General features: G+C 37.3%; 2 protein-coding genes and 1 pseudogene across 2 annotated transcripts in view; 1 reads left to right on the top strand and 2 right to left on the bottom strand.

Annotated features, from left to right (window-relative positions):
* Window positions 1-4,160: 4,160 nt before the first annotated feature.
* LOC128093395 (uncharacterized) lies at window positions 4,161-6,294 on the bottom strand (annotated as a pseudogene).
* A 48-nt stretch (window positions 6,295-6,342) lies between these two features.
* Window positions 6,343-8,185, top strand: LOC120413798 (SAP domain-containing ribonucleoprotein). The gene is made up of 4 exons (XM_052709353.1): window positions 6,343-6,552; window positions 6,702-6,795; window positions 6,855-7,800; window positions 7,946-8,185. The coding sequence occupies exons 1-3, from the start codon at window positions 6,523-6,525 to the stop codon at window positions 7,724-7,726; spliced, it is 996 nt and encodes a 331-aa protein (XP_052565313.1). The 5' UTR covers window positions 6,343-6,522; the 3' UTR covers window positions 7,727-7,800; window positions 7,946-8,185.
* An 11,047-nt stretch (window positions 8,186-19,232) lies between these two features.
* Window positions 19,233-26,806, bottom strand: part of LOC120413754 (pre-mRNA 3' end processing protein WDR33) — a 35,882-nt gene continuing 28,308 nt past the window's right edge. The window contains exon 8 of the mRNA XM_039574687.2: window positions 19,233-20,719. Coding sequence (XP_039430621.1) covers window positions 19,455-20,719 — 1,265 coding nt within the window. The 3' untranslated portion in view covers window positions 19,233-19,454. The remainder of the gene's footprint in view (window positions 20,720-26,806) is intronic.

Below are 26,806 nucleotides of genomic sequence, written 5' to 3'. Positions count from 1 at the left end.
TATTTGTGGTACGTTACACAAATTTCATGACTGTTTGTGCTAAGTCTCAATAGTTCCAACTGTTATTTGACTATTCAGCATACAATTTGGACAGGTTTCACGAGTTTTTCGCTAAGTCTCAATAGTTCCAACTGTTATTTGACTATTCAGCATATAATTTAGAAAGATTTTTAGAGTTTTGCGCTAACTATATGTCTCAATGGTTCCAACTGTTATTTGATCATTCAGCATACAATTTGTGCATAGGCTTAATCGTTTCAACCATCGTTTTACTGTACACCACACGATTTCCCGAAGTCTCAACATTTTTGTAACAGAAAAAAAAAACATTAAAAGGCATTTTTGTAGTAGTTTGTTTATGTTTATTTGGAAATGTTTACAGTTTGCTAATCTACGTGTAGTTTGTACATAAGTTTACAGAAATATTCCTCGTTGTTGTGACACATTTTAATCACTTTTCCAAATGATTTCTCGACTTTTATCAACATCAAATCGTTGTTGGAACTGTCATGGGTCTTCCAAATATTATTTTGAACAGGCTCAACATTTATAATTTTGCAAATAAAGTACGTATTTGTGTTATCTGTGACTATTTGGGAAATCTTGCCTATTTTGCCAGAGCCAGTAACAAAGTAACAGTTGTTATGTTCGCGTTTTTTATGTTTTTGTACATTAGACTGCTGATAACTAGACTTGAAGATATAATTGCAAAGCTTATATCGAGTTACTAAATGGAAAATTCTATTACTAGAGTAGTTGTTAATTATCGCGTTATGTAGCTTAATGGTTTTTGTAGTTATTGTAGTAGCCATAGTTTGCATTTGATTTATATTTTGTATAAATTCTACTACTGCACTCTTGCATTTCTTTGTATTTGGGTTAAAAATTTTTGATTGGAGAGAGTAACGGTTAGCTATTTGTATTAAAGGTTCCTTAGGCCCTTTAATATATTTCTTAAACACTCCGTTTAGGTCTTCAAACGGGAACAGAGAGCATGACCATAAGGGTCCATAGTTTTTACAACTTTGAATTAGATGCGAAACCAAATGAACATTGTAAGTCATTTCATCTAAGCCGTACAGGGATTCAAATTGTGATAGAAATTGGATCAATTTATCCTCGCAAATATTAAAAACTTCGTCACTAATACTTTCTTGCAGTAAAAGTGTAATAGCATCTACTAAGAGTCGGTAGTGGTTAAAGTAATTTACATCAAGTACGAAGTACATACACAACGGACTAAAATGAATGAGCCAGTTCAAATATTCATTCGCTTTCCACGAGGCACGATCAGCTAATTTCCGGGGTCCGCGTGATGCCTCTTCAAATGGTGCAATCGATGCTAGTACAGCTTCTACAGTCGGTAATTTCTTTTTGATGTAACATGGGCTTGAAGTCTTTTCAAACCAAATATTACAAAATAGCTTAGACACCCCTAAAAGAATAGCGTGCATGTAGTCAATTGGCAGATTAATTATCAAATCGAACCCCGGGATTCGGATGAGCGGCGAAATGCCCTTTACGCCGTTTACTGCTTCATTCCTACACATGCTAATTTGCATCGAGCGGAGTGTATCATGGTGGGTTCTTAGCTGCATCTCGGGCTTAAAACTATATCGCACTTGCCTCCCGCTAAGATCACCCGGATGAAGACAGTAACCACAACCGTTATAGCCGTTGAATTGTTTAAACTGCTGAATCTTGCAACGCGCCATTGTGTCAACCGCGCAAGCTATGATCTGTACCGTCTCAATGTGTACAGTCCCAACCTCTAGGCCCTTCTCGTAAAGATCTACAAATGCTTGTGTGAACGGTTTTAAAAATGTGTCTAGATTCGGTTCTGAGTTGGCTAGCCACAGGCCGGCCAGGACGATATTTTTACGTAGAAACCTTAGTGCAGGAGGAAGCTCGTTGATCTGGAGCATAATTGGCCAGAGACTCATTTTCGCGGAATTGAACACTTTCACACCATCTGTGTTTAACGTCAATGTAATCCCATTCACAATATTCCGAGATTTGTAGACCGCAGCGTTTAAGATGTCCACCACGTCAACAGCACTGGCCACCTTTTGGCAATAGGCAGTGATGCTCGACCAATTCCGGTGTAACACCTTCCGAAGTTCCGTCACAAAGTCCAGCGTAACAAAGAAATTGGTCCTGTCGCTTTTACAGTTCACGCAACGTTTTTGACTGGTCCCCATGAAGTAACCACAATCGGCGCATAAATACTGGCGAGTAAAACCTTTCTCGTTGAAGAACTCGGAGAACTTTTTGTACGAGTCCGGAAACGCATTCGATCCAATTATGAGGTTTAACAGTTTTAGTATATCTACTAATCCACAGTTGGTCAGTTTGTGTCTCATAAAGATGTTCAGCATGATCATCATTACTTCCGTTCTGGTGAGGGCTGAATTTGGAACGAAATCTTCAAACATATCCTAAAAAATAAATAATTATAGTATGGTCTAAATAATTAGATAAACTTTAAATACTTTTCGGTAATCAGATTGAGGATCATCATCGTCGTCGCTTAGTTGTTCATCAAATTCAGAAGTGGTGTAAGTTGAATCAACGTCCGAGCGTACATCAGAGTCAGATTCTGTTCCTTCACTGGTGTGACATGGCACTGTTGGATCATACATCATACTGGGATTAGGATTGGTATCAGCTACGTCATTTATGCTGGGTGCTTTGGTGGGGGGCCGTCGTGTACTTGCACTAGCGGCAGCTTTCTGTAAGAGAAATAACATGTGTTGATTATTGGAAAAAAAAGTTCTTCGTCAAAATGATAATAATTGTATTGAAAGTTTACATCCACATAAAATTATAAGGATAAACAACTACCATTTGGATCATAAAATTTTACTTTGAGAAATGGTAACTATCGTTGAAGCGGTATTTTCATTTCTAAAAAAATAACTTTGACTATTCAGAACTATTTGTGGACTGTTTGTTTTATAGTTACTATTTGTCAAAGAGTTCTAGAATTATTTGCAATATTTGCGATGAACGTTTTTCGACGAAAATTGTACCTTATTTTAAATGACACCATTGCAAACCGTCATTATACAAGATGCCTGACAACTATTTCCCGTAAAATAAAAATTATTTGTGATATAGTGAACTATACCACAAATAGTTTGCTCTATGTGGGAAATTAGTTGTTACCGATTTTTTTATATAACGCATTTGAACACTATTTACTTACTAGTTGGATAACTGCAAGCGCTGCCTTTGCACGACTCTGTAAGAAAGTGTTTATTTTATTATTAGTTCAGTTATCTCAATTTTACTCCACAAAAGACTTACTTTTCTTATTTGGGATCTTCCGTTGGCCAACACCCTTCCGGCAAAGAGATGGCCCATGCGGGGTTTTCGCGATTTCGGCGGCATTTCGTCAGTCAAGATGTGTTAAAACTTTTGGCACGTAGTAACTTTTGCTCGTACTTGGCAAATTTGAGAGAAGAATATTGAAAAAAACTTTCCGAGTTGAATTACACAAGCACAGCGAGAATATTATTTGAAATTGTATCATTTTTGCATTAACAATTTCTTGACCATTGGTTGAATGGTAGTTTGGAAATGTATTGGTGAGGCCTAAATCATGGCAAAAGTGTATAGGGGAGCATCGGGATCGATCCAATATATGCATAGTGTTTAATAAATAGTGAGACTTTTAAACAGGATACCATTTGTGATACAATTCCCGTTTATAAAAGAAAATGTATGAGTATATCGATATAGTTTTCTGCCTAACAACTAATTTCTCATATAGTTAAATCAACCAAAACTATTCGGGAAATGCCATCAACAGTTTGATATATCGTACGTATATAGTTGGCTCACAATAAAATAAATGGTATTGACCACTTCATAAATAATCGAGTAACTATACGGCAAATAGCAGTTATATAGTTCATGACTATGCGGGAAGGTCTTTTTTGCAAAATGCGATTTTCAGTTACAGTGTAGCAGAGCTGGTTCTGTCATAATCCTGCTAGAACGGTAGAACATTTCTGTTAGAATGCTGTAAGAACTCTGCTAGAATGCTGCTAGAACGTCGTGACTAGGGTACAAAGAAAACAATGGTAAATTGGGTACTAAAGCCCCATGCCAATTTTTAAGTATAACGATAAAAAAACACGATTAAAAACCATTTCTGCACACAAAGAAAAAATACTCTAAATTTAAAAAGATCGTTCGTTGGATTAAAAGTTCGCGTTGGTGAATATTCGTAGAAAGTTCAAACTTATTAATTTAAAAGTTGGAAAGTTGTTGATACTACCATGCATTTCTGGAACAAAATCGTTGTATCGTTAAAAGCTTTTTGCTTTTAATTTAAGAAGAAACTTTTTATGGCATGAATAAATAACATTTAACATTACAGTGATGATTTTCGAAAAATGTAATGGATTTTATTTCAATATTTTAATATTAAAACAGTTGTTTCCGTTTTTTTTTGTATTCAACGCATCTGCTTATGGTAGGCTAACTTCCGCGTCCAAGCTGAACCGATTCTTACGGTACGCCACCGGTCACGTCCGAAGGCCCCATGCTGAGCAGGTTACGGATGGACGTTTCGTTGGGCAGCAACATCGCGGCCTTCATTTTGGAGCGCGACAGCGTTGTGGTCTCGTTGCCGGCCATCATCAGGACAGGCTTGGAGGAGTTGGCCATTGGTTGATGATTAGGGAAGGGAAGTCGACGTTTTCCGGCTGGGAAGTAAAGCGCCTGAACGGATAGTTCCCGATCACTTCGTCCTCATTCATCCCGCCGAAGCTGCGTTTGTGGGCGGTAGTTGCTGAAAGAGTTTGAAAGTAAATGGAATTGGTGCGACACTGAACACATTCTCAATACTCACCGGTGACTTCTTCTTTATTCCAGGTAGATGTTGTTGATCAGGTTCATCGGATCTCGCTCCAACCTCTGGAAGTAATCCGAGTACGTCAACTCCAGGACTTGCGGCTTTCGTACAGACGGTCCATCCAGAACTGGTGCAAACTGTTCTTCTGGATGTTTAGGTAATAATCGTCAAACATGTCCCGCAACGAGAAATGGACTGCGGACCCTCAGGACATCCCACACTGTCCCGTCATCACTTCCGGCACATAATGCTGCTGATGGTCGTAAACCGCCGGCACCGAGGGCAACATCCGCACTGACCACCTCCGATTATGGCGCTTCTCGTCGTTTCCCTCTTCCATCGGATCCTTCTCCTCACCGTTAAAATTTACTTTATCGTACTTGTTCGAAAAGCGGATGTAAATCTGCTTCAACTTCAATTTCGTCCACCTGGCCACCACCACCGAATACAACCGGTGCGAATCCACATCCCGACCTCCGATCTTCGGCAACCGCATAAACTGCGTCCTACAAAAACAAACAAATTTAATCACAAACGCCACCAAACACCCAAGCTTCCTTCTTACCGACTCCGGTCGTGAAACAGTTGCAGGTCCTGCAGGAAGCTGGCCTTGTCCTTTTTCGAAAACCAACCTTCCCCCCGACCTCGTCCCGCACCGGCGCCACCCACCTTCCGCTGCTGCTGTTTTGGCTCACAAAGGTGTCCGCGTCCGACTCCTGGCTGTGGCCGCGTCCGGATTTGATTCGCTTCGTGGACAACTCACTCACCACCGGCACTACCAAAATGTTTGTTTACCTTTTGTACTTAGGCGTACACGGTTACACGAGAACGACGAAATGAAAGAAATTATGTAGTCGAATTAAAAGTGAAAACTTTTAAATTAGTTAGCAATGAGATTTTCAAAAACTGTAGCAGTAAAAGTTTTCATATTCAAAACAAGAAAAAAACTTTTAATGGAGCAAATTTTGGCTACTTTTTATTTCAACAGTAAGTTACTTTTGCCATTACAGTAATATTTTTTTGTGTGTGATCACTTTTTTTCATTTTAATGCAAAAAAATATTGACAGGACAACATTTTTTTGATGGATCCACTATGGTCCCCTTGAAACGAGCTGTCAAGTAGAAGCTTTTCTGTCAAGAAGGACCGCGAGGTAAATTTTTCAAAATTGATTTAAAAATCCATTTTAAACTCTTTGTGGTCGTACAAAGGGTCATTGTACTCAGAAAAATAAGCTTTATCGCTGTGAACAATAATATCAGCAATCTAAGCTTCATTTTAGGACCCAATTCAAACCCAACTCCTAACTTTTTTGGATCAGCGTGTGACGTCCCCCAGTCAAATCAATCCGAATTCTGAAACGGAATCCAAAATTTCAGCTTAAATTCCACCCCTGCAACCAGCACCATCTTTCGTGCAGGACGCAGCCATCTGCGCGTAAAAAATAAACCGAACTGTCAAAAACGTCAAACGTAAACAAAACTGCGGTGGATGCATTCGCAAGTCGCCGCGACGGAGAGAGTGGAACAACTGCAAACGGAGAGCAAAAAAAAAGTTCGTCTGCTACAAGTAGGAATACTTTTCTAGAAAAATAATCTTTTATCGAGTGATTTCGGGTTTTGAGACAATCGCTGAACGGTAGGAAGAAGCGCCAGCACGATGAGCGATCACGACGTTTCGAAAATGAAGGTAAGTTTGAGGTTGCCTTTCGATTTGGCGAAGGTGGCCTCGCAGGAGAAAAAAGAAAAATGGTTGACGCTTCTCGTTGCAGGTTATGTGGCCGCAGCCGTCTACGATTGAAGGGTGAAATAAAGTTTTGTTTTGTTTTTTGCTCGCAGGTTGCGGATCTCAAGAAAGAGCTGAAGAACCGAGGACTCAGCACGCTGGGGAACAAGAACGAGCTGGTGGACCGTCTGCAGGGGGCACTGATTGGTATGTGGTCTTTGCGGGTTCGAGAAATTGTACGAGATATAAATTTTTGCTTCTTGTAGATGGTGGTGATCCGTTGGAGGAATCGGATTTGTTGGAAGATGACGAGCTGAACGACGACATCCTGGAGGAGGAGGAGGATAAACACGCGGACGTAACGGCCGAAGAGGACCAGATGCTCAAGTCTCCCACGCCCAGTGAAGCTTCCAAGTCGGAATCGCCCGAACAGTTGAGCAAGTCTACCGAACAGCTGCACGAAACCAAGAAAGACGAAGAAAATTCGTCGACCGCAGCGGCGGCCGCTCCCCAGAAGAAGGTGGCCCTGAAGCGTAACATATCGATTTCGGTGCCAACTCCGGCAGCGGTGACCGTCCCGGCAGCCGCCACCGAAGAGTCCAAAAAGGACGGCGACGACGAAAACGGAACGGACCAAAAGTCGGACGAACCGGAGAAGAAAGTCGTCAAGCTGACCCAGTTGACGGCTCTGGAAAGGCTTGAAATGCGTGCCAAGAAATTTGGAGCGGCCGCCCCAGTATCGGAGTCGAAACTCCAAGCCAGGGCAGCCCGCTTTGGGCTGGATTCAGAGTCCAAGACCACTCCAGCAGGAACTACGACCACGACGACGACCTCTAGCCTGGAAGCACTCAAGAAGCGTGCCGAACGGTTCGGCGTCTCCGTTTCGGACAAACTCACCAAGATCGATCAGCAGGAAAAGCTTCAGAAGCGTCAGGAACGATTCGCTGGAACGGCAGCAGCAGCACCGGCAGCCGCGGCGACCACCACCGAGGCCGGCAGCACCGTTGCCGTTACCACGCCGAAGCTGACCGCCACGGGCAAGGTGGCCATTACCGCAAACAGCAGCAGCTCCAGCTCGAAAACCGACTACGCCGAGCGGGCTCGCCTCCGGCTGGAGAGATTCAAAAACACGGCTTAATTTCATACTCAAATTCGCGGCGGATCGTGGTCCCACAAACACACACATTAGTTTTAACGGTTAAACTACAAATGGAGCCTAACATTTCAAAAGGGCACAAAACTTTTGTAAACAATAGTGTATCCCTTTCACTCGAATGACAGTTCGCATAAGGTATGAGAGGGATACACTCTTGTTTACAAAAGTTTGGTGCCCTAATGAAATGGAAAGCACGAAATGAAGTGTTAGAAAGTAGTTTTTTCTTAAACCCCCCTTTTCCGGACGAGAGAGAGTTGTGAGTTCAATTTTGGTTTGCTTATAATTTTGGGATTTCCCTTCCACTTCTATTGTATACCTCTACTAGTTCTTACCATCTTCAAACAAACTAACAAAAATACTGTAACGTTCATGTGAAACTTTTACATACATTTGTAATCATCATGAAAGAGAGATCCAATAAATCCAGCAGTAAGCAAAATATGTGTCAACTTTGAAAAATCCCAACTTCAGCCATTTATTGACACTTCGTGTTCTTTTCAGAGATTCTATGACAATAAAGTATACAATTATTGTTGACCGGAACTCTTGGATGATTTCTAAGATATGCTTCAGTAGTTCGTATTATAATAATCTAGCGGATAATTATTGAACGGGTTGTCATCGGAAACAACCTGCTCGAGCTGTGCATTTCCAGGGTGGTTACACTTTCGCGAATTTCGCGGATTACGCGGATTTACAAAACCGAAAAATATTTTTTTATTCAATACATTTTTTTGTTTAATTTAATTCTTTGAAAATATCTAATCGTGTCTTGATCTGGAATTGAGTGCTTGTGACAATTTCAATTATCATTGTTGAAAATATTGCAAGAATTTTTGTCAATTTGTTATTCAATATTTGTCAGATTTGTTTCATGGCTTCAAAAATGTTATTTGAGTAATATAATCAATGTTCATGAAAAATTATCTTAATAATACATTTTAATTTCTTGTTTATCTTATTCGACTCAATCTTAATTGGTTCAAACTAAATAATAAAATCTTTGGAATAAAGCAAAAAGAACAATAACATAAAAAGAAAGTTGGCTTTATAGCTGTCGGCCACCATTGCTAGTAGGGGCAGGGGGGGCAGAATGGACCATGGGGGCAGAACGGGCTACCCTTGGTTTTGGGCTTTAGAATGGATTAAGATCAACTGTAAGGCAAGGGTCTTATAAAGGACGTCAAATAGCATCACCATACCGAAAACGACGTTTGAATTCATTGTATTTTTCGAATTATGAGCAAAAAAGGAAATTTATTGACAAAACTACGCAAATGTTGATTATTTCGAGGTTCTTAAATAAGCTTTCTAAAAAGTTGGATTGTTTGGAAAAGTTTGCTCAATGCTTATAACGTTACTAGATGCTACTACCAAGGTATACAAACAACAACGGAACTTTAAAATCATTTAGAGGCTTGGTGGTGGAAGTGTTAAATTAAAATCTACTTGGGGGCAGAATGGACCACCCTTATCCTGCCTTATAAAAACAATCAAAAGTTAAAAAATTTGAGCTAAATGGATTATTTCACTCCTGGTAGCTTCACAAATCACGTTTAATGCAACAAAAGTAGATTTTTTAGTTGTTTCGACGCTTAGTTGTAAAAATAGTGTCTTTTTTCGACATATTTACACTATTTTCAAAAATCTTTGTTTTTTAAGTTACTATTTTTATGAAAGTGATCAAATTTCATGGAAACTATAATGGAAAGGTCCCTCAAGTAATTTCTTATCTCTCTTCAAAGTTTTATTAGACAAAATGGCTTGTTTTCTAAGGTGGTCCATTCTGCCCCTGGAAAGTCAGTCGAAAAAACTTTTTTTTTAAAGTGGCTCTGTAGGGTCTGATCCGCTGAGTGTCATGCCCCTTGGCAGATAAGCTGAGAGAGAACAGCGTGTGGGGAAAAACCGAAGAGAAAGAGTTAGTTGAGTGGTAGCTGTGAACGAGGACGGTGCTGGCGGCGATGGTGATCGAGTGTGCGGCACTCCGGACATGTGGTCAGAGGGCGGTCGGGAGGATGATCGGCAGCCTGCGAGCTGCGTCCGGAATGGCGAGGACCCCACAAAGTTGGCGACGAGGATTAACTACAGGTATTTAAGGTACAAGTGCTAAGTCAGGCCATGGTTTTGAAGCCGCCTATGGTGGCGTTATTTTCAAGTGATCTACAAAAAAAAAAACAGGAAGGGAGGAGGAGGAGTAACGGTCTCTCTCTCTCTCCTTTATCGAGTTATTTTCGTTCGCACCAGGGCCCCGGCGATGGCCTGATATGAGCTACCGAACAACATTGGCAATATGGCGTCGTTTGTTTACAAACATAAGATTGTTTGTGGACGAACCGAAAAAATTACTTTTTTTTTGTAAAAAATTCTATAACCATTGTGCAATAACATTAAGTCTTACAAAACAGACACAATTTCGTTAAATTCTAGACCAGAATTTATTTTATTATTATTTTTCAATTTAATCCTCTTTTATCGCGATTCTGATAAAGATTGCACATCAAATCATCGTACCTTTAGTGTATATTTAGTTTTCACAACGATTCGCTGTAGATTCATGTTTAAATTTTGAAATTTAGCATAAATTAAAATAAGTTGCAAAATTCCCAACTTCAACCATGTGCAACAATTTCCACATCACCCATGCGGGAAACCGATAATGGGGTAATTCATGCGTTCCAAACTGTCAAAATTCCAAAACGTCATTGCCAATCTTCGGTTCGCTGCTTTTGTTCGTGTTTGAAGTTTCGGGCCGAGACTCTGGTTCGCACGTATTGCGTGTGCGTGCATTAGGGGAAGTGAGCTTGGATTTTGTCGGCAAGCAGCAAAGGCAAATCGTGCGCTGGTGTGCGTATGCGAAACGTCATAAAGCTGTTAGTTTTTGTAAAGTTGAAAGAAGGTGTTGAACTTGATGATGGTAGTGGTGCCTTGGTTGGTTGTGTTTATGGATTCACAACGAATTGTTTACATTTTTCTGACACACACACATGGGAAAGTCAAATGCTCGGGTGCGTTTAGTGTTCCACGACCAAGAAGGATAGTTGACAGATTGGCTTGACGTAGGATTCGATGATTCAACGTAGGACTACAATAAGCTTGACGTAAAACTTTGTTAGTTTTGACTTAGAGGATCAAAATAATTATGACTGATACTTCGAATGATCTTGTAGGCCTACAATAATTTTGACGTAGAACTACAATTACATTGACGTAGGACTAATACAACTTTGACAATGAACTTAAGTTTTATCAACAGAGAAAAATATTTTTTGACGTAGAACTTCGTTTGCTTCATTGTAGGATTATTATGTTGACGTAGATATGCGAGTAGTTTAACGCAGGATGACAGTGATTTCGATTTAGATTTTTAATTGTTTTACGGAAGACTACTTTGATTTTTACATAGAGTTTTAATTGTTTTATCGTAGGACTACAATCATTTTGACGCAGAACTATGTTTTATTTTGACGTAGGACGAAAATAGGTTATCCTGAAATTTGGGTTGCGGTACTAGTTAAAGCAACAAAAAGACGAGCTTACACGCGGAGCGTGGAGGGATGGTTTACTTTATTCCGGGTTTAGACAGTCGTTGGTAAGTCAGGCACCAAGATAATGTCCCTGTAACATTGGTTGCAGGTGGTGAACAGAAAGCTGTTCACGGGTGGAATGTTTCCGGGTAAATGTCCCTGTAGTTGAACAGGTGGTGAATATGTAGTTGTTCACGGGTAAATGTCCCTGTAGTTGAACAGGTGGTGAACATGTAGTTGTTCACGGGTAAATGTCCCTGTAGTTGAACAGGTGGTGAACATGTAGTTGTTCACGGGTAAATGTCTCTGTAGTTGAACAGGTGGTGAACATGTAGTTGTTCACGGGTAAAGTGTTCAGTTGTCTAGCTGTTCACGAATCGTAATGAGTTGTCCCTATAATTATTATAGGTGGTGAACCAAAGGTTGTTCACGGGTAAAGTGTTCAGTTGTCTAGCTGTTCACGAATTGGTTGTAGTTGTCCCTATAATTATTATAGGAGGTGAACAAATGGTTGTTCACGGGTAAAGCTAGCTGTACACGAATCGTAATGAGTTGTCCCTATAATTATTATAGGTGGTGAACCAAAGGTTGTTCACGGGTAAAGTGTTCAGTTGTCTAGCTGTTCACGAATCGTAATGAGTTGTCCCTATAATTATTATAGGTGGTGAACCAAAGGGTGTTCACGGGTAAAGTGTTCAGTTGTATAGCTGTTCACAAATTGGATCTAGTTGTCCCTATAATTATTATGGGTGGTGAACAAAAGGTTGTTCACGGGAAAAGTGTTCAGTTGTCTAGCTGTTCACGAATTGGTTGTAGTTGTCCCTATAATTATTATAGGTGGTGAACCAAAGGTTGTTCACGGGTAAAGTGTTCAGTTGTCTAGCTGTTCACGAATCGTAATGAGTTGTCCCTATAATTATTATAGGTGGTGAACAAAAGGTTGTTCACGGGAAAAGTGTTCAGTTGTCTAGCTGTTCACGAATTGGTTGTAGTTGTCCCTATAATTATTATGGGTGGTGAACAAAAGGTTGTTCAAGGGAAAAGTGTTCAGTTGTCTAGCTGTTCACGAATTGGTTGTAGTTGTCCCTATAATTATTATGGGTGGTGAACAAAAGGTTGTTCACGGGAAAAGTGTTCAGTTGTCTAGCTGTTCACGAATTGTTATGTAGTTGTCCCTGTAACTGTTGTTATGGGTGGTGAACAAATGGATTGTTCACGGGTAAGATGTTCAGTTGTCAAGCTGTTCAAGAATTAAATTAGAATTGCTCCTGAAATCATCGTTATAGGTGATGAATACATGGGATGTTCAAGGGTGGAGTATGCAATTGATTGCAAACCGTAATGACTCTTTAAATGGTTTAATGGTGTGTCAGAGGGTTTCTAGAGGAATCGTAACAGCTATTGTAGGTGGTAAATCAGTTTACTCTCCAAGTAGTAAGTTAAAAGAAGGTGTGAATTGTCACAAGAGATGAGCAGAAGGGTTTATTCACGAGTAGTTCTTGGGTTAAAAGTTGGTTTAATCTGTAATTTCTAATGCTTCAACGAATGACATTTGTTACGTTCAATAATTGGTTATATATATTTTGTTCTAAGATGAAAATGTTAATTCAAGAGAGGATCACTGCCAATGTTCCGGAGGTTCGAGAAAAGTGAAGGTCATGTAATTAATGTTTCTTGAATGCCTGGTGTTAATTTGACTAGTGATGTTCACTAGCCAGGGTGAGGGTATTAACTGTAAAACTGACGGTATGTTTATGTTGTTGTTTCGAAGACATGTCTGGACTTAGATAACTTTAATGAATATTTTGAGTAAGAATTAAGTTATAAGAGGATTTTCTAGTAAGGAGGTTATTCGGAAGTGTTCATGTTCATTGTATGGAATGTTATTCGAAGTTGCTAGATATATAGATTTTTAGATGACATAGTTGAACATTACTTGTAACACTGTTGCACAGGACTTTGTTTAAAAATGTCTTACTAAAGTTTCTGAAGTTTTCACTGCTCAGAAGAATAGATAGATGTTGGTACATGGTTGAAGATTTATCGAGAGGTTTCTAAATTATTGACGATGGTACGACACTAGAATAAATGCTATTTACTGGATAATATAGTAGGCTAACTAAGCATTGGGTGGTAAAAGTGCTGATTAGTTACATAACTGAAGTTTATCAATCACTACTTTATAAAAGGGCATCAAGAAAGTCTGAAACTGTAGTTCTCATTTCAAATAACTGTTTCTGATTCGGGCATATATAATATAATTTTGCTTAGATGCATGGCTTAGATTAAATTGATTGATAGTGAGTTTTCTGTCCGATTAAATATTATATAAATAAATTTTTAGATGTTTCTAAGCATTATAACAATCATAGGAAATTTAGAATTGATTTAATTCTGAATAACAATATCGATGTTTATGAATTGCAAAACTATATGTTTTGTTGAACTAGATTTGTTTGATAGTTTAAAGTAGTGAACTATGATTGTGAATAATAAGTATGTTTTATTATAAAATCTTAGGAAATTTTCACTTTACTTAGACGAAGTGGCACTCATTTGTCTAACAGTATGCATGCCTGTGACAGGAATTGAGCAATTATGACTGAGGAAAAGCCGGGTCCGGTGGTTTAGTGGTTAGCGTGGTAGCCTCTTACCCCAGCAGGCCTGGGTTCAATCCCAGACGGACCCGGTGGCATTTTTCGAGACGAGATTTGCCTGATCACGCCTTCTATCGGATGGGGAAGTAAAACGTCGGTCCATTTGCGTAAAAGAGGTTATGAGTGACTCACCACACATAACCTTCGGACGCCTAGAAATGAGCAGAAACTTGCAACAGAGCCCACAAAAGACCCGGGGGTCGTAAAAGTGGATTGCTTTGCTTTTTTTTTGCTTTGACTGAGGAAATATATTGTGGTTAATATGAGGTGATATTGAATAACTCAATGAAGTTTCAACATAAGACATTTGACATTTGCATTTGATACTGATTCATTGGAATATTGTTTCAACTTTATTTTGTTCGAGGGTTGGATAGGATCTGAATTAGAATTTATTTGTCAACGAATTATTCTTGTGTTGAAGAAGAAATCGAAACCAAGCCCATCGATACAATATTTTACCTTTAAAGCAGGATATAACTGAGATTAAGATCATGGGATGTTTTCCCGTTACGTTGTGTTGGTGTGTTTTGTTATATATTTTCAGACGTTGTGTAAGACGAATATAGTGAATTGCGCAAGGGCCATAACGGATATATTTTTAAATTTATTGATTCAGGATATTGTGCTGAGGTAGACGTTCTACTTGGAGAATATATTCCAGTGATATATTTAGTCAAACAAATATAGTTCTCGAGTACATCTTGATGTGATTACCGACATCATCAATATTAAAACAAATAGAGATTCTGTATCCTAGATAAACAAATGTTAAATCAGTAATTTTTAATGTAACATGGCTAAGTTCACAAAAGGTTGAACATAGTAAAAGCGTTTATGTATATGGAAATTGATTATGCATCAACAGATGAAGAAGAAGAATTTATTCAACTTTTGTTGTGTAAGATGTATACATTAGAGTAGCATAATTGATAGGTCATCTTCACGATCTGCATCACATTATTACCATGAATGGGTAAAACAGGTCTCAAGACGATAATATGTATAACAGTAAGCAGTAAGTTAGAGTAGAGTTTCACATTTGACAGATACTATTTTATTTTAAAGAAGTTAGAGATTTCTATTGACATTGTTAGGTTTTGCACTAGCTCAACATCATTCAAATAAAACCAAGGGGGGATTGTAGGGTCTGATCCGCTGAGTGTCATGCCCCTTGGCAGATAAGCTGAGAGAGAACAGCGTGTGGGGAAAAACCGAAGAGAAAGAGTTAGTTGAGTGGTAGCTGTGAACGAGGACGGTGCTGGCGGCGATGGTGATCGAGTGTGCGGCACTCCGGACATGTGGTCAGAGGGCGGTCGGGAGGATGATCGGCAGCCTGCGAGCTGCGTCCGGAATGGCGAGGACCCCACAGGCTCAAAAATAGGTGCATTTCCCTTTAGGCGGTCCATTCTGCCCCTACCAACCACTACCCAGTCAAATCAATCCGAATTCTGAAAGGGAATCTAATTAGAATCGTACACAAATTCCGTTTCAAACGCAACAACCGGTTCGAACACGGAACCGGTTGTTGCGTTTGAAACGGAATTTGTATAATATTCTAATTAGATTCCGTTTCAAAATTCGGATTGAGTTAACTGGGTAGTGTCTTCCTTTTTATCTACAAGGACTTCGCCGCCCTGGGCTCCTACCTAAATGTATGAAAGTATGGCACGGAGCGACGGCGCCGAATACCCATATTTACACAAATAATTTTAGAGCGCCCGCCGCGGGATTCGAACCGTCGACCTCTGGATTGTGAGTCCAGTGCGCGGTCCGATTGATCCACACGGGCGTTGCAAGCTGGTTATTAATACCAATGTTGAAACACACTAGAAGCAACAGAGTTTGTTCTGATTAAACTTTTGATTTGATTCATGTATTGATCACCAAACTGCGATCCACGGCAAGAATTTGTGTGCTTTTTTCATCCAAGACGGATCGAATGAGGCCAAAACGGTCTAAATCGGTTCAGTCAGTCCAGAGATAATCGAGTGCATATTTTTCGGTGCACGGACTCACATCCAGACACACGCACAGACATTTGTTCAGAATTTGATTCTGAGTCGATAGGTATACGTGAAGGGGGGTCTACGAGATCGAATAAAGAATTTCATTTTGGCATTTTGTTTTAACTTTAAATATAATTCATTTAAAATTGATCATTTAATTTTACAATTTAGTTGAAATTTCCATCTGATAAACAATTTTTTTGAATATCGCCTATTGCTATTTAAACAAAGTTTTAAGCATAAATCGAAACTATTTAACTTGAACAACTACATTTCCAAAGTTTTTTTTTAAAAAAAAAGGACTTATAAACATATGAAACACAATAGTTAATAAAATAATCTAGATTTGTTTTCATGAAAATGCATAGAAACATCCATGTATTTAAATTTAAAAACATAAATGTCACAAAGAATTCGAACATGTAGTCCGCTTTCTGATTCAATCTGATTTTAATTTCAAATATAAATTAATAATCCTTTTATTTAATTCAAATAAGCTTTGAAGACTTGACTTCTATTTTACTATTTTATCAAATTAAAATAATCTTTATTTATAACATATTCAAAAAAGACTTAGGAGGTTTGATTAAAATAAATTTGTTTTATATATCTTTAAAATATTTAATAAAAAATAATTTGCCCATTTTTCCTAAATTGTGTAGTTCATTTGAACAATCGGTTTTTTGGAAGGCCGACGAATTAATTGCCTAACCAAGTACAAGTTGTTCCTCTTAGTGAGATGTCAGACAAAAGTTGTTCGGTAACTGGGCGTTGTTTAACCCTCTACTGCCCAAATTTTTTTTCGAAATTTTTTATTTTTCCCGTGTTCAGGAGGTCATTTTGAGCAACTTTTGTTCTACGAAAAACTTTACTTCTCTTGTTTTATGTTTTTCTTGTTTAATTTTTAGTATTTTAATTTGCATTTATCTTGTTTAGTTTATGTTTGTTTTTGGTAGTATTTGGCTTATTCTACCACCTCCTATCATTACATTTTGCCTATCAAATTTTTTCATGTTTTTATTGTCACTTTTTCAATTTTTTGCTTGTTTTTCACATTTTCTGCTATAAAATGGCACCATTATCAATTAAGTTGTAAAAAATGCGCAGAGGCATAGTCTGGGACACTAGAAAAATTACTGCATACTTTTTTTAACTTAAAGTAAAGGAAATTTTAGTAAAAAACACAGCCAAAGTTCACCCCTAAAAAAATGACTTTTTTTAAAACATTTGCAAAGTCACATAAAACAAGTAAAACTTCCAACCCTGAAATTTTCTAAAATTTTCAAAGTTCTTCCATTCAATGCTTTTTAAAGATCAAAAATTGGATGAAAAATTGATTTTTGGTGATTTTTGAAATCGAAGCCCGTTTAAAGGCGGGGTTGGGTGGTAGAGGGTTAACTGGGCTGCTTTTTAACTGGGCGCTCGATAACTGGGCCGTAGTCCACTTAAAAAGCAGACAAACGTCAAAAACCTAAACAAACCGAAATTATCGAGGGGTTAATGGATGCAAAAATCATGTTCAACAAATAAAACAAACTTTTTCAAACTTTTATGTAATTTCAAGTCACAATTAAATAAATATGAAAAGTAATCATTGTAAATAAATTTGAGTTACTTTTATTTTTATATTTCATATATTTGCATCGGTAGTCCCCTCTTTATTTTTCGTTCAGCCCAGTTTTCGAACAGCATTCGGTGACTGGGCTACGTTCTCAGCCCAGTTTCCGAACAAGTACTGTATTCAGTTATTGAACTTAGTCCAGTTATCATCTTTAGAAATTATAAAATAAAAGACCCTAGTTAATATTATGAAGTTTAGAAAAGTACTTCAAAAGTTATGCTTAAAAAACAATTTTAACAAAAGTCCGGAAGATTGTAAAAAGGTGGTTTTTGTAAGAAAGCCCGTCATGCTAAATATTTCGTTATTTAAATATTGCTGTATGTATCTTGAAGCCGTTGCATCATATCAAAAAGTGGTCAGAGACAAACTTGTAGGAATTTGGACGGGCTTTCTGTTAAAAATACACTGCAAGAAAAATACACGCCACTTCTATGAGAATATTCAATTTTTACGTTTAAAAGTTAAATTTAAAGGTGATGTCGAGATTTTATTTCGTTCATAATTTTTGAGCAAATAGCCTAAGATGTTACAAAAAGACTCACGAAAAATGCAGGATAGTATGTCTCTCCTGAAAAAATACAAAAATCATTTACTAAAACTGTTTTTTTGAAAAGTGGTCTAAACATCAAAATTTTCAAAAGCCGATAGTGGGAATCGATTCCCCAGACAATTTTACATTAAAGTCTCCTTATATTGACCATTGTCCTATGTCCAATCCTTGTGAAGATATGGCGATTTAAAAAAAATAAAAATGTTGAAAAAATAGGTTTTTTGGTGGTTTTTGGCAATTTATATATGACAGACTTGATTTTCCAGTCTCGTCAGTATTTTTAACGGAAAGCTCGTCCAATTTTCCATAAGTTTGCCTTTGACAGCATTTCAATTTGACTCGTTTTAATATTTACGTAAGCTTATTTACTATCCCGGTTTCTACCACACTGAAAAAAATATACTCTTTTCAGTTACGAGCAAAGTAATTAAGCTTATATATGTAAGCCCATACATCCAATTCAAATGCTGTCAGAGGCAAACTTATGGGAAATTGGACGAGCTTTCCGTTAAAAATACTGACGAGACTGAAAAATCAAGTCTCAGAAAGCCCGTCCAATTTCCTACAAGTTTGTCTCTGACCACTTTTTGATATGATGCAACGGCTTCGAGATACAGCAATATTTAAATTACGAAATACAAAAATATTTAAATAACTTACGCCCTTCTCAAATGTCATTATCGAGTGCAACTTGCTCCATATACACAAAAATGGCTTATATGAGCCTAGGATAACATGTCTAAAAAGTGTCTTTGAAATCGGAGAGGCTTGAGCTGGAATTGCTCTATATTGTTATATATTTGTAACATTTTTAAAATTAACTCAATTGGCATTTTTTCTTATGCTTTTTGAAAAACATAGTTTCTTTTTGCAAACTCTGTCATTGAAATTTTAATGCAGTTTTCTATGTAAACCCCAAATGAATTTCAGAAACTTCAATTTCTGATAGTGAATTATAATTTATAAAGATGTTTAAAATAGTTCTTACAAAATTCGCAATGGGACCATATACACCACGTGTACACTTTTTTTGTAAATCTCTTTTTTTTATGGTATCATAACCTTATTGCTAGATTGTTTTGTGATGTTTAACGTACAAAAAGGAAACCGCAAATAAAACAACATGCTGCTTACATACATTTTTTATTCTTATCGGATAAATTTTCACACTCCAGGCAACGATTCTCGCCCTCCTCCCGCCCATTCAATAATAATTTTCTACAAACAATTTTCGTAAATTTTCCATCGCGAAATCGAAACTATTTGTACACCACATTCGTCACTCGACACTCACGCGCGCGCGCTCTCTTATTCAAAAAAACATGTTTTATTCGCTAGAAAAAAAAGCCTTAGTTCCGCCGATTACCCCCTCGGAAGCCCCCACCGCCACGCTGATTACCTCGCCCACCCCCTCGCATGTTATTCCTACCACCGCCGCCACGACCTCCCCCCCTGTTCCAATCGTCATTTCCGCCGTGATCTGGACCGCTGTAATTGTTCCCGCCGCCGCCACCACCACCGTTGTTGAAGTTGTTGTTGTTGTAGTTATTTGGCGGCGGAGGTGGAGGTCCGGAGTTGAAGTTGCCGAAATTTCCGGGCGGTGCCGAGTTGAAGTTGCCGGGCGGGAAGTTGACCGGCGGTCCGGAACTAAAGTTGGGCGGTGGACCACCGGCGTTGAAGTTTGGCGGTGGTCCGTTAAAGTTGGGCGGTGCTTGACCGTAGGGAGGGCCTTGGCTGAAGCTGTTGGGACCTTGGCCAAAGTTGGTGGGCGGTCCGGAATTGTAACTGTTTGGCCTGTTGTTTGGTGGTTGGTTGAAGCTGTTGGGACCACCGCTGAAGGTGTTACCGAAGCCGCCGGCGCCGCCTTGGTTGAAGTTGCTGCCAAAATTGTTGGCGCCGAAGCCGGACCCGTCCCGACTGCTGGCGTTGTCGCGACTGTTGTCCGCGCTGTGGTAACTGCCGCCGGTGGCCAGCGTGTCTCCGCCGGTGTCGCGATCGTACGTCGACCAGTTGCCATTGCTGTTGCTGTTGTGGCTGTCGATCGGTGATCGGTCCCGAGACTTGAACGTGGGTCTGTCGTCGCCACCGCCGAGGCCACCACCATCGTCGTCCCAGTTGCACTCGTTCTGCTCGGCCCACAGTTTCATCTCTTCCTGCTGCTCGCGACGTTCCTTTTCTTTTTGCTTTTCCCGCTCGCGACCCTTTTTGCTGTTCCGCAGGGCGATTTCGTCCTCCAGTTCATCCGTGTTGAACCGTACGTCCGGAGGCGGGTTAATGTCCAGCTGAAGCAGCGACGGAATGCCCGCCGTTGGATCAGGCGCTGTCGGCGGTGGAGTTCGCCGTTTCATCAGCGATGTGGACGAAAGAAGGGGTTCGGTAGCTTCCGGCGGTTCCGTCGGTTCTATCTTGGTGGTTTTGTTGTAGATGAAGGTCGGATCGATGTCCAGCTTGGCCCGGCTCGCGAAAATATCCAACCCGTTCTGCTCGATCTGGAGGATTTCATCGTCGGTGATCGGTGGGATCATGTCGTGCAGCTCCGGGATGCGACCCATGATGATGTACCGGTTGAGCGCTTCCGGTCCCTCCAGCGTCACGGATTCCAGCTCAGATCCAGCTGAAAATTAGAAGCGGACTTGAATTATACAGCACAAATATGGATTACGGTAATTATTCTTTAAAAGAACTTCAAAGTATCTCGGAGTTCGATTTAAAAAAAAAGGTTCTACAAAGTACGCATTTTAATTTAATTTTAAATTAAGTTCAAGAAATTTTACGTATTTACCGCAATAAAAAAACTATTGCCAAACTCAGGTTGGAATCGTTTTTCAAATTTTTAGGCAGTGTGACTAAATGAAACAGAATCATAACTTAACGCTGGCCATAATCGTTGAAATTATTAGGTCTATTCCCGTACTGCAGAATTCTGCAATTCTGCACAAAAATGACAGCAGAGCGTTCCCGTACTTTTCTGCAACAAAAGTAACTTTTCTCTCAGGCAGAACTTCTGCAGTGAGAGAGGTAGAAGTTGCAGCAAAACCGTTCCCGTACTTTTCTGCAAGCTCTCTCTTCTCTTTCTTGTTGAAAAGTTACTGCAATTTGGTGTGATGGATGTTGACTACACGCTTACATAAATTCTGCAAGTTGGGTGAAATTAAGGATTTTATTATTAGTTGTAAAAATGAATGATTTTGGGGTAGTTTTTTTTTATGTCTGGTTTTATTGAGAACGATTTGTTTATGTTAACGATTTCAGGCTTAGTTCATTCATGTAAATGATAAAACGATTTATTTAGTGTTAATATGTTTACCTGATAAAAAATTGATAACTTAAGCCGGCTAGTACCCCAACAAAAAATTGTACTATAAAAACAAATTGTTTTTTAATACTTTTAAAAGACATATTTCTTTTGTGTTTAATAATTTCAAATGAATATTTGTTTAGGAACAATTTTTGATCTTCAATTGTTTTTGAATAAACCTCAGAATATACTAAATATGTGTGTTGAAATAACAGGTAAATTTAATTGGCAAATAATAAATTGTACCTTCAACGGTGCTACCAATTTGTATTCTTATATGAACCAAAAAAAATATGTTATTTTGTCGAAATTAAAATTCTTAAATTCTTAAATTCTTAAATTCTTAAATTCTTAAATTCTTAAATTCTTAAATTCTTAAATTCTTAAATTCTTAAATTCTTAAATTCTTAAATTCTTAAATTCTTAAATTCTTAAATTCTTAAATTCTTAAATTCTTAAATTCTTAAATTCTTAAATTCTTAAATTCTTAAATTCTTAAATTCTTAAATTCTTAAATTCTTAAATTCTTAAATTCTTAAATTCTTAAATTCTTAAATTCTTAAATTCTTAAATTCTTAAATTCTTAAATTCTTAAATTCTTAAATTGTTAAATTCTTAAATTCTTAAATTCTTAAATTATTAAATTCTTAAATTCTTAAATTCTTAAATTCTAAAATTCTAAAATTCTTAAATTCTTAAATTCTTAAATTCTTAAATTCTTAAATTCTTAAATTCTTAAATTCTTAAATTCTTAAATTCTTAAATTCTTAAATTCTTAAATTCTTAAATTCTTAAATTCTTAAATTCTTAAATTCTTAAATTCTTAAATTCTTAAATTCTTAAATTCTTAAATTCTTAAATTCTTAAATTCTTAAATTCTTAAATTCTTAAATTCTTAAATTCTTAAATTCTTAAATTCTTAAATTCTTAAATTCTTAAATTCTTAAATTCTTAAATTCTTAAATTCTTAAATTCTTAAATTCTTAAATTCTTAAATTCTTAAATTCTTAAATTCTTAAATTCTTAAATTCTTAAATTCTTAAATTCCTAAATTCTTAAATTCTTAAATTCTTAAATTCTTAAATTCTTAAATTCTTAAATTCTTAAATTCTTAAATTCTTAAATACTTAAATTATTAAATTTCTATGCCATCTTGAATCATAATAAATACACATTTTTTGGAGTCATATTTTAGGTTAGAAACTCAAATTTAGAGATTGGAAATATTGACTGTTTCTATTGTATGTATATTTGAGTTTTAAATTTTTTGATTTACAGATTTTTTTTATTTTACTTGTATTTGAAATTCTAATTTCTTTAAGTTTCTATCTTATTATTTTTAACTGTAGCTTTTGAATTTGTTGTGTTCTGAACTCATAAACATTAAAAAACTTTTGGTAATTTATTTCGAATTGTTTTTCAACCTTTTTTTATTTTTAATTTTTAAAATTAAGATTTTTTTGAACTTTAATCATTTTGAAATATTTAGTTTTTAATTATTTGATTTTTGTAAGCTTTGAATTTGTGATTTATTGTTTTTTTTTCAGATATAATTATTTGCATTTTTAAATTTCTCAAATATCTGATTGAACGGTTTTTAAGGTTTCTCAATGTGGAAATATAAGTTTTTTTTTTAATATTTTTAATTATGGATTTCTTAATTTCTAGATTGTTTAGTTTAAGTGTTTAAATTTTTTTGAGTTTGTGATATTTTTTTTTATTTGTCAATTTTGCTGCGTCACCGTTGTTCTTTCATGTGACATCCAGCCATAATTTATTTATGTTATCCTGAATAATCTTTCAAACATTCTTCTATTAAACAGGTATTTATATAAAACCTTTATTTGTCTTTTTTTATCATATTTATTAAACGTACCTGCCACTCTCATTTGTAAAATTGTTTACCTAATGTAACATTTTTATGTTGTTTCTAATATATGATTTCTACCTAAGCTAGTTACTTAATAAATAATACATCCTTGATTTTTTAAATAAAATATTGTGCTGCATAAAACAATAATGACCCAGTTCTAAAGGTAAACTTCTTTCAATTGGGTCCTAAAATGAAGCTTAGATTGCTGATATTATTGTTTACAGCGATAGGGCTTATTTTTCTGAGTACAATGACCCTTTGTACGACCACAAAGAGTTTAAAATGGATTTTTAAATCAATTTTGAAAAATTAACCTCGCGGTCCTTCTTGACAGAAAAGCTCCTACTTGACAGCTCGTTCCAAGGGGACCATAGTTGATCCATCTAAAAAATGTTGTCTAGTCAAAAAAAAAAAATTGCAATAAAATGAAAAAAAGTGATCAGAAATGGTTTTTAATCGTGTTTTTTACCGTTGTACATAAAAATTGACATAGGGCTTTAGTACCCAATTGTTTTTTTTTGTCAACCATTTTTTTTTAATATTTTGAAATAATACCCAATTTGAGTAAATCCACTCAACTGTGTACAATATTGCAGAAAAAGTACTGGAACGCGCTACCCAGGCAAAATTTTTGCCGCTTCTCTCCTTGCAAAACTTCTGCAAAAGAGAGAGATGAAGAGAGCGAGCTGAAAAGTACGGGAACGTACTGCAAAAAAGTGACTTATGTTGGCTGCAGAATTCTGCAGAAGCTGCAGAAATTCTGCAATTCTGCAAGTACGGGAATAGACCTATTGTCATATTGGTTTTTCATTTACTTTGTTGTTGTTTAAGCGGTATACGCACTTCGGAAGGAACCGGTCAAGAAAAAAATCAGACGGGCAGCAGCGGCAGCGCAAGCAAGTCAGAGAGGGTGAAGAAAAGCCCCAAGAAATCGCTCCCTCTCCTTTGTTCTGCTGTTCGTAAAGCTGTTTCTTGACCCCTTTCCTTCCGATCAGCGTACTAGCCTTTAAAGCTAAGTACCGAGATCGGAAGGAACGCTGTCAAGAAATGTGGTGCAACCCGTGCGCTCGCTTGAAGAGAGAAGGCTTCTTGGGAGAGAAAAATATAAATATTCAAAATGCTAAAATAAAAAATTTAAACAAATTCTAAAATTTAAGAACTGCCAAAAAAATAACTTTAATTAAAAACAAAAACCAAAAATTCTAAAAAACATAATTTTTAAAGACTTAGCAAAACAATTTTTAAAATTTTCAAATCAATTCTCTTTTTTTCGTTTTTTAATTCTTAAAATCTTAAATTTTAAATTATAAAATGCTTGAATTTTAAAATTATTACATTAGGAAATCTAGATTTTTTTATTATATTGTAAAATTCTTAATTTCCGCCAGAAAATCAGACATTTTAGGGGTATTTCTTTAGATTAAAACAATGACTTTTGAATTTTAAATTTTAGAATTATTACAATTTTTGATTTTTATTTTTTTTTTGAAATTATAATTATTTAAAATTTTTAATTGTAGCAATATCTATATATATATATATAATAAATATATATAAAAAATTTCTACGGTTTTGTTCGAACGCGAATCAGTTCTACACTCAACCCCCGGTGGTTGGTCACTTTTTCGTTTGACACTTTTTTAGTTTGTACCCCGTTGGTTGGTCAAAGTCAAACTAAAAAGTGACGAACTGTCACTTTTTACACGGCGCTCACGCACACTATCAAAACAAACGTTTGGTAGTGTGTGTGAACTCCATGTAAAAGGGGTGTCAAACTAAATCGTGACCCCGTTCGTTTGACAACAGTTGGTGTCAAACCATCGGGGTTTGAGCAAAGAGAATTGAAAATAGAGCGCGGACTCGGAGCAAATATCCGCCAAATTCATGGTACCAATCAAAGGTACAACCGTAACGCCTTCGATGAGGCGTTACTGTTTTCAGGCGTTATGAAAGTGGAAGGTGATTTTTTTTTCATCACAGCAATCTCCTTCAAACAAGCAGTGACAGTTTTAAAATAAACAAACCCCGATCCACGCAAAAAAACTCGCGATCTACATAAATTATGATCTGGTGAGTACAATTGTGAACTATCACCATCAATTACAATTAATTCATTTTTTTTTTTCACAGAACGGCAAAAGAAAGTAAACGCTGAGGCACTTCTCATTCAAGTAGTTCTGTGGCAAGCACACCCAACGGGATGATGCCGACGTTCAGTTTCGTGGGCAGCAACTCGGCAGTGTCGTCGGATTGTAGCATGATCAGCACCAGCAGCAGTAGCACAACGGCGAACAACACTAACTTCGCGTGGGAAAGTAATCGGAAAGCGTATCCGCATAAAGCTGTGCAGTTCGCGGCTCGGCTCGACTAACATATCCGGCCTCTAATGTTTCGCGGAATCAACTCCAAGACGGTGGCACGAGTCAACAAGAAAAAGTTCTACACGGCCTGCCAAGAGCTGGCAATGTTCCTCACCATTGTCTCCGTTATCGTCACCACCCTTGCCATAACCCAGTCCGTAACCTAAGTCGGCCTCAACGCAGGTCCACGGATAATTGAAGGTCGACTAGTCTAAAAAAATTACGGGACGATGGGAATCGACGATGAACTCCGTGGTAAAAACGAACACCGCTGCTGCTTACTCAAAAAACAGTTCTATTATATAAAATGTAAATTATATATATAAAAAAATGCACAAATAAAGGTTAAAAATTGTCTAAAATGTTATTTATAACACATCGCTGAGGGTGAAATTAGCTTGTGACTCTAAAGAACCCCATTCGGCTGATTCGGCCGTCGGCTTCAAGAATTGCTACGCTGCCGATCTTGCGCACGGCCAGAGAAATTCTCTACCACACGCTTTTATACGTTTTAATCCGTTTTTTTTTTAGTCCAGAACCTCGTAGTGGCAAGTGAATCTTGCATCATACATTCCACTGGTCCTTCCTTCGGGCTAAGAAGAGGTGTCTCGGGCAGACAGCATCCAAAAGATAATTACAGAAACAAAGCAGCATTATCAAATTAAATTGAATTGCAAATTAATTTAGAAATAAAAAAAATGATTTGCGATTTACTTTACAATTATTTTTATCGGATCTGTGGTCACACCAGCACCGGTTAAACCCAAGAGACCTCAATAAGTTATCCAAAATATATCGCAAACACCGGTAAGGTTAAATTTTACAAAAGAGCTGAATAAGGTTGGTTAGAGTGATTTTCCCTGCTTGACATAAAAAACGATTTGACAGTTTATTTTGCAAAGAGATGAAAATATTTGACATAAGAAAATGTCACCAAAAAAGTAACGCCTAAAGTCTCCACTGAACAAAAATTTGTCACGCTTGGCTGCTGAGATTATACTGAAGGGCTGTGTACCTGTGTACCGCGTAACGGGGTCAAAAATAAATAGCCAGTGTACCCTCTCATTTCCCTTCTCTCTGGTTTGAGTGTATACGGAGCGTCGGATCGAGGTGCTTTTTGTTGCGTTGGGTTCGTATAAGCCCAAGGAAGGTTTATACGCTAACTAATTG

This window comes from Culex pipiens, chromosome 3 (genome assembly GCF_016801865.2).
Source record: "Culex pipiens pallens isolate TS chromosome 3, TS_CPP_V2, whole genome shotgun sequence".
Taxonomy (NCBI): domain Eukaryota; kingdom Metazoa; phylum Arthropoda; class Insecta; order Diptera; family Culicidae; genus Culex; species Culex pipiens.
Note: the sequence above shows the minus strand (reverse complement) of the source record. Positions and strands in the feature narration are given on the sequence as shown.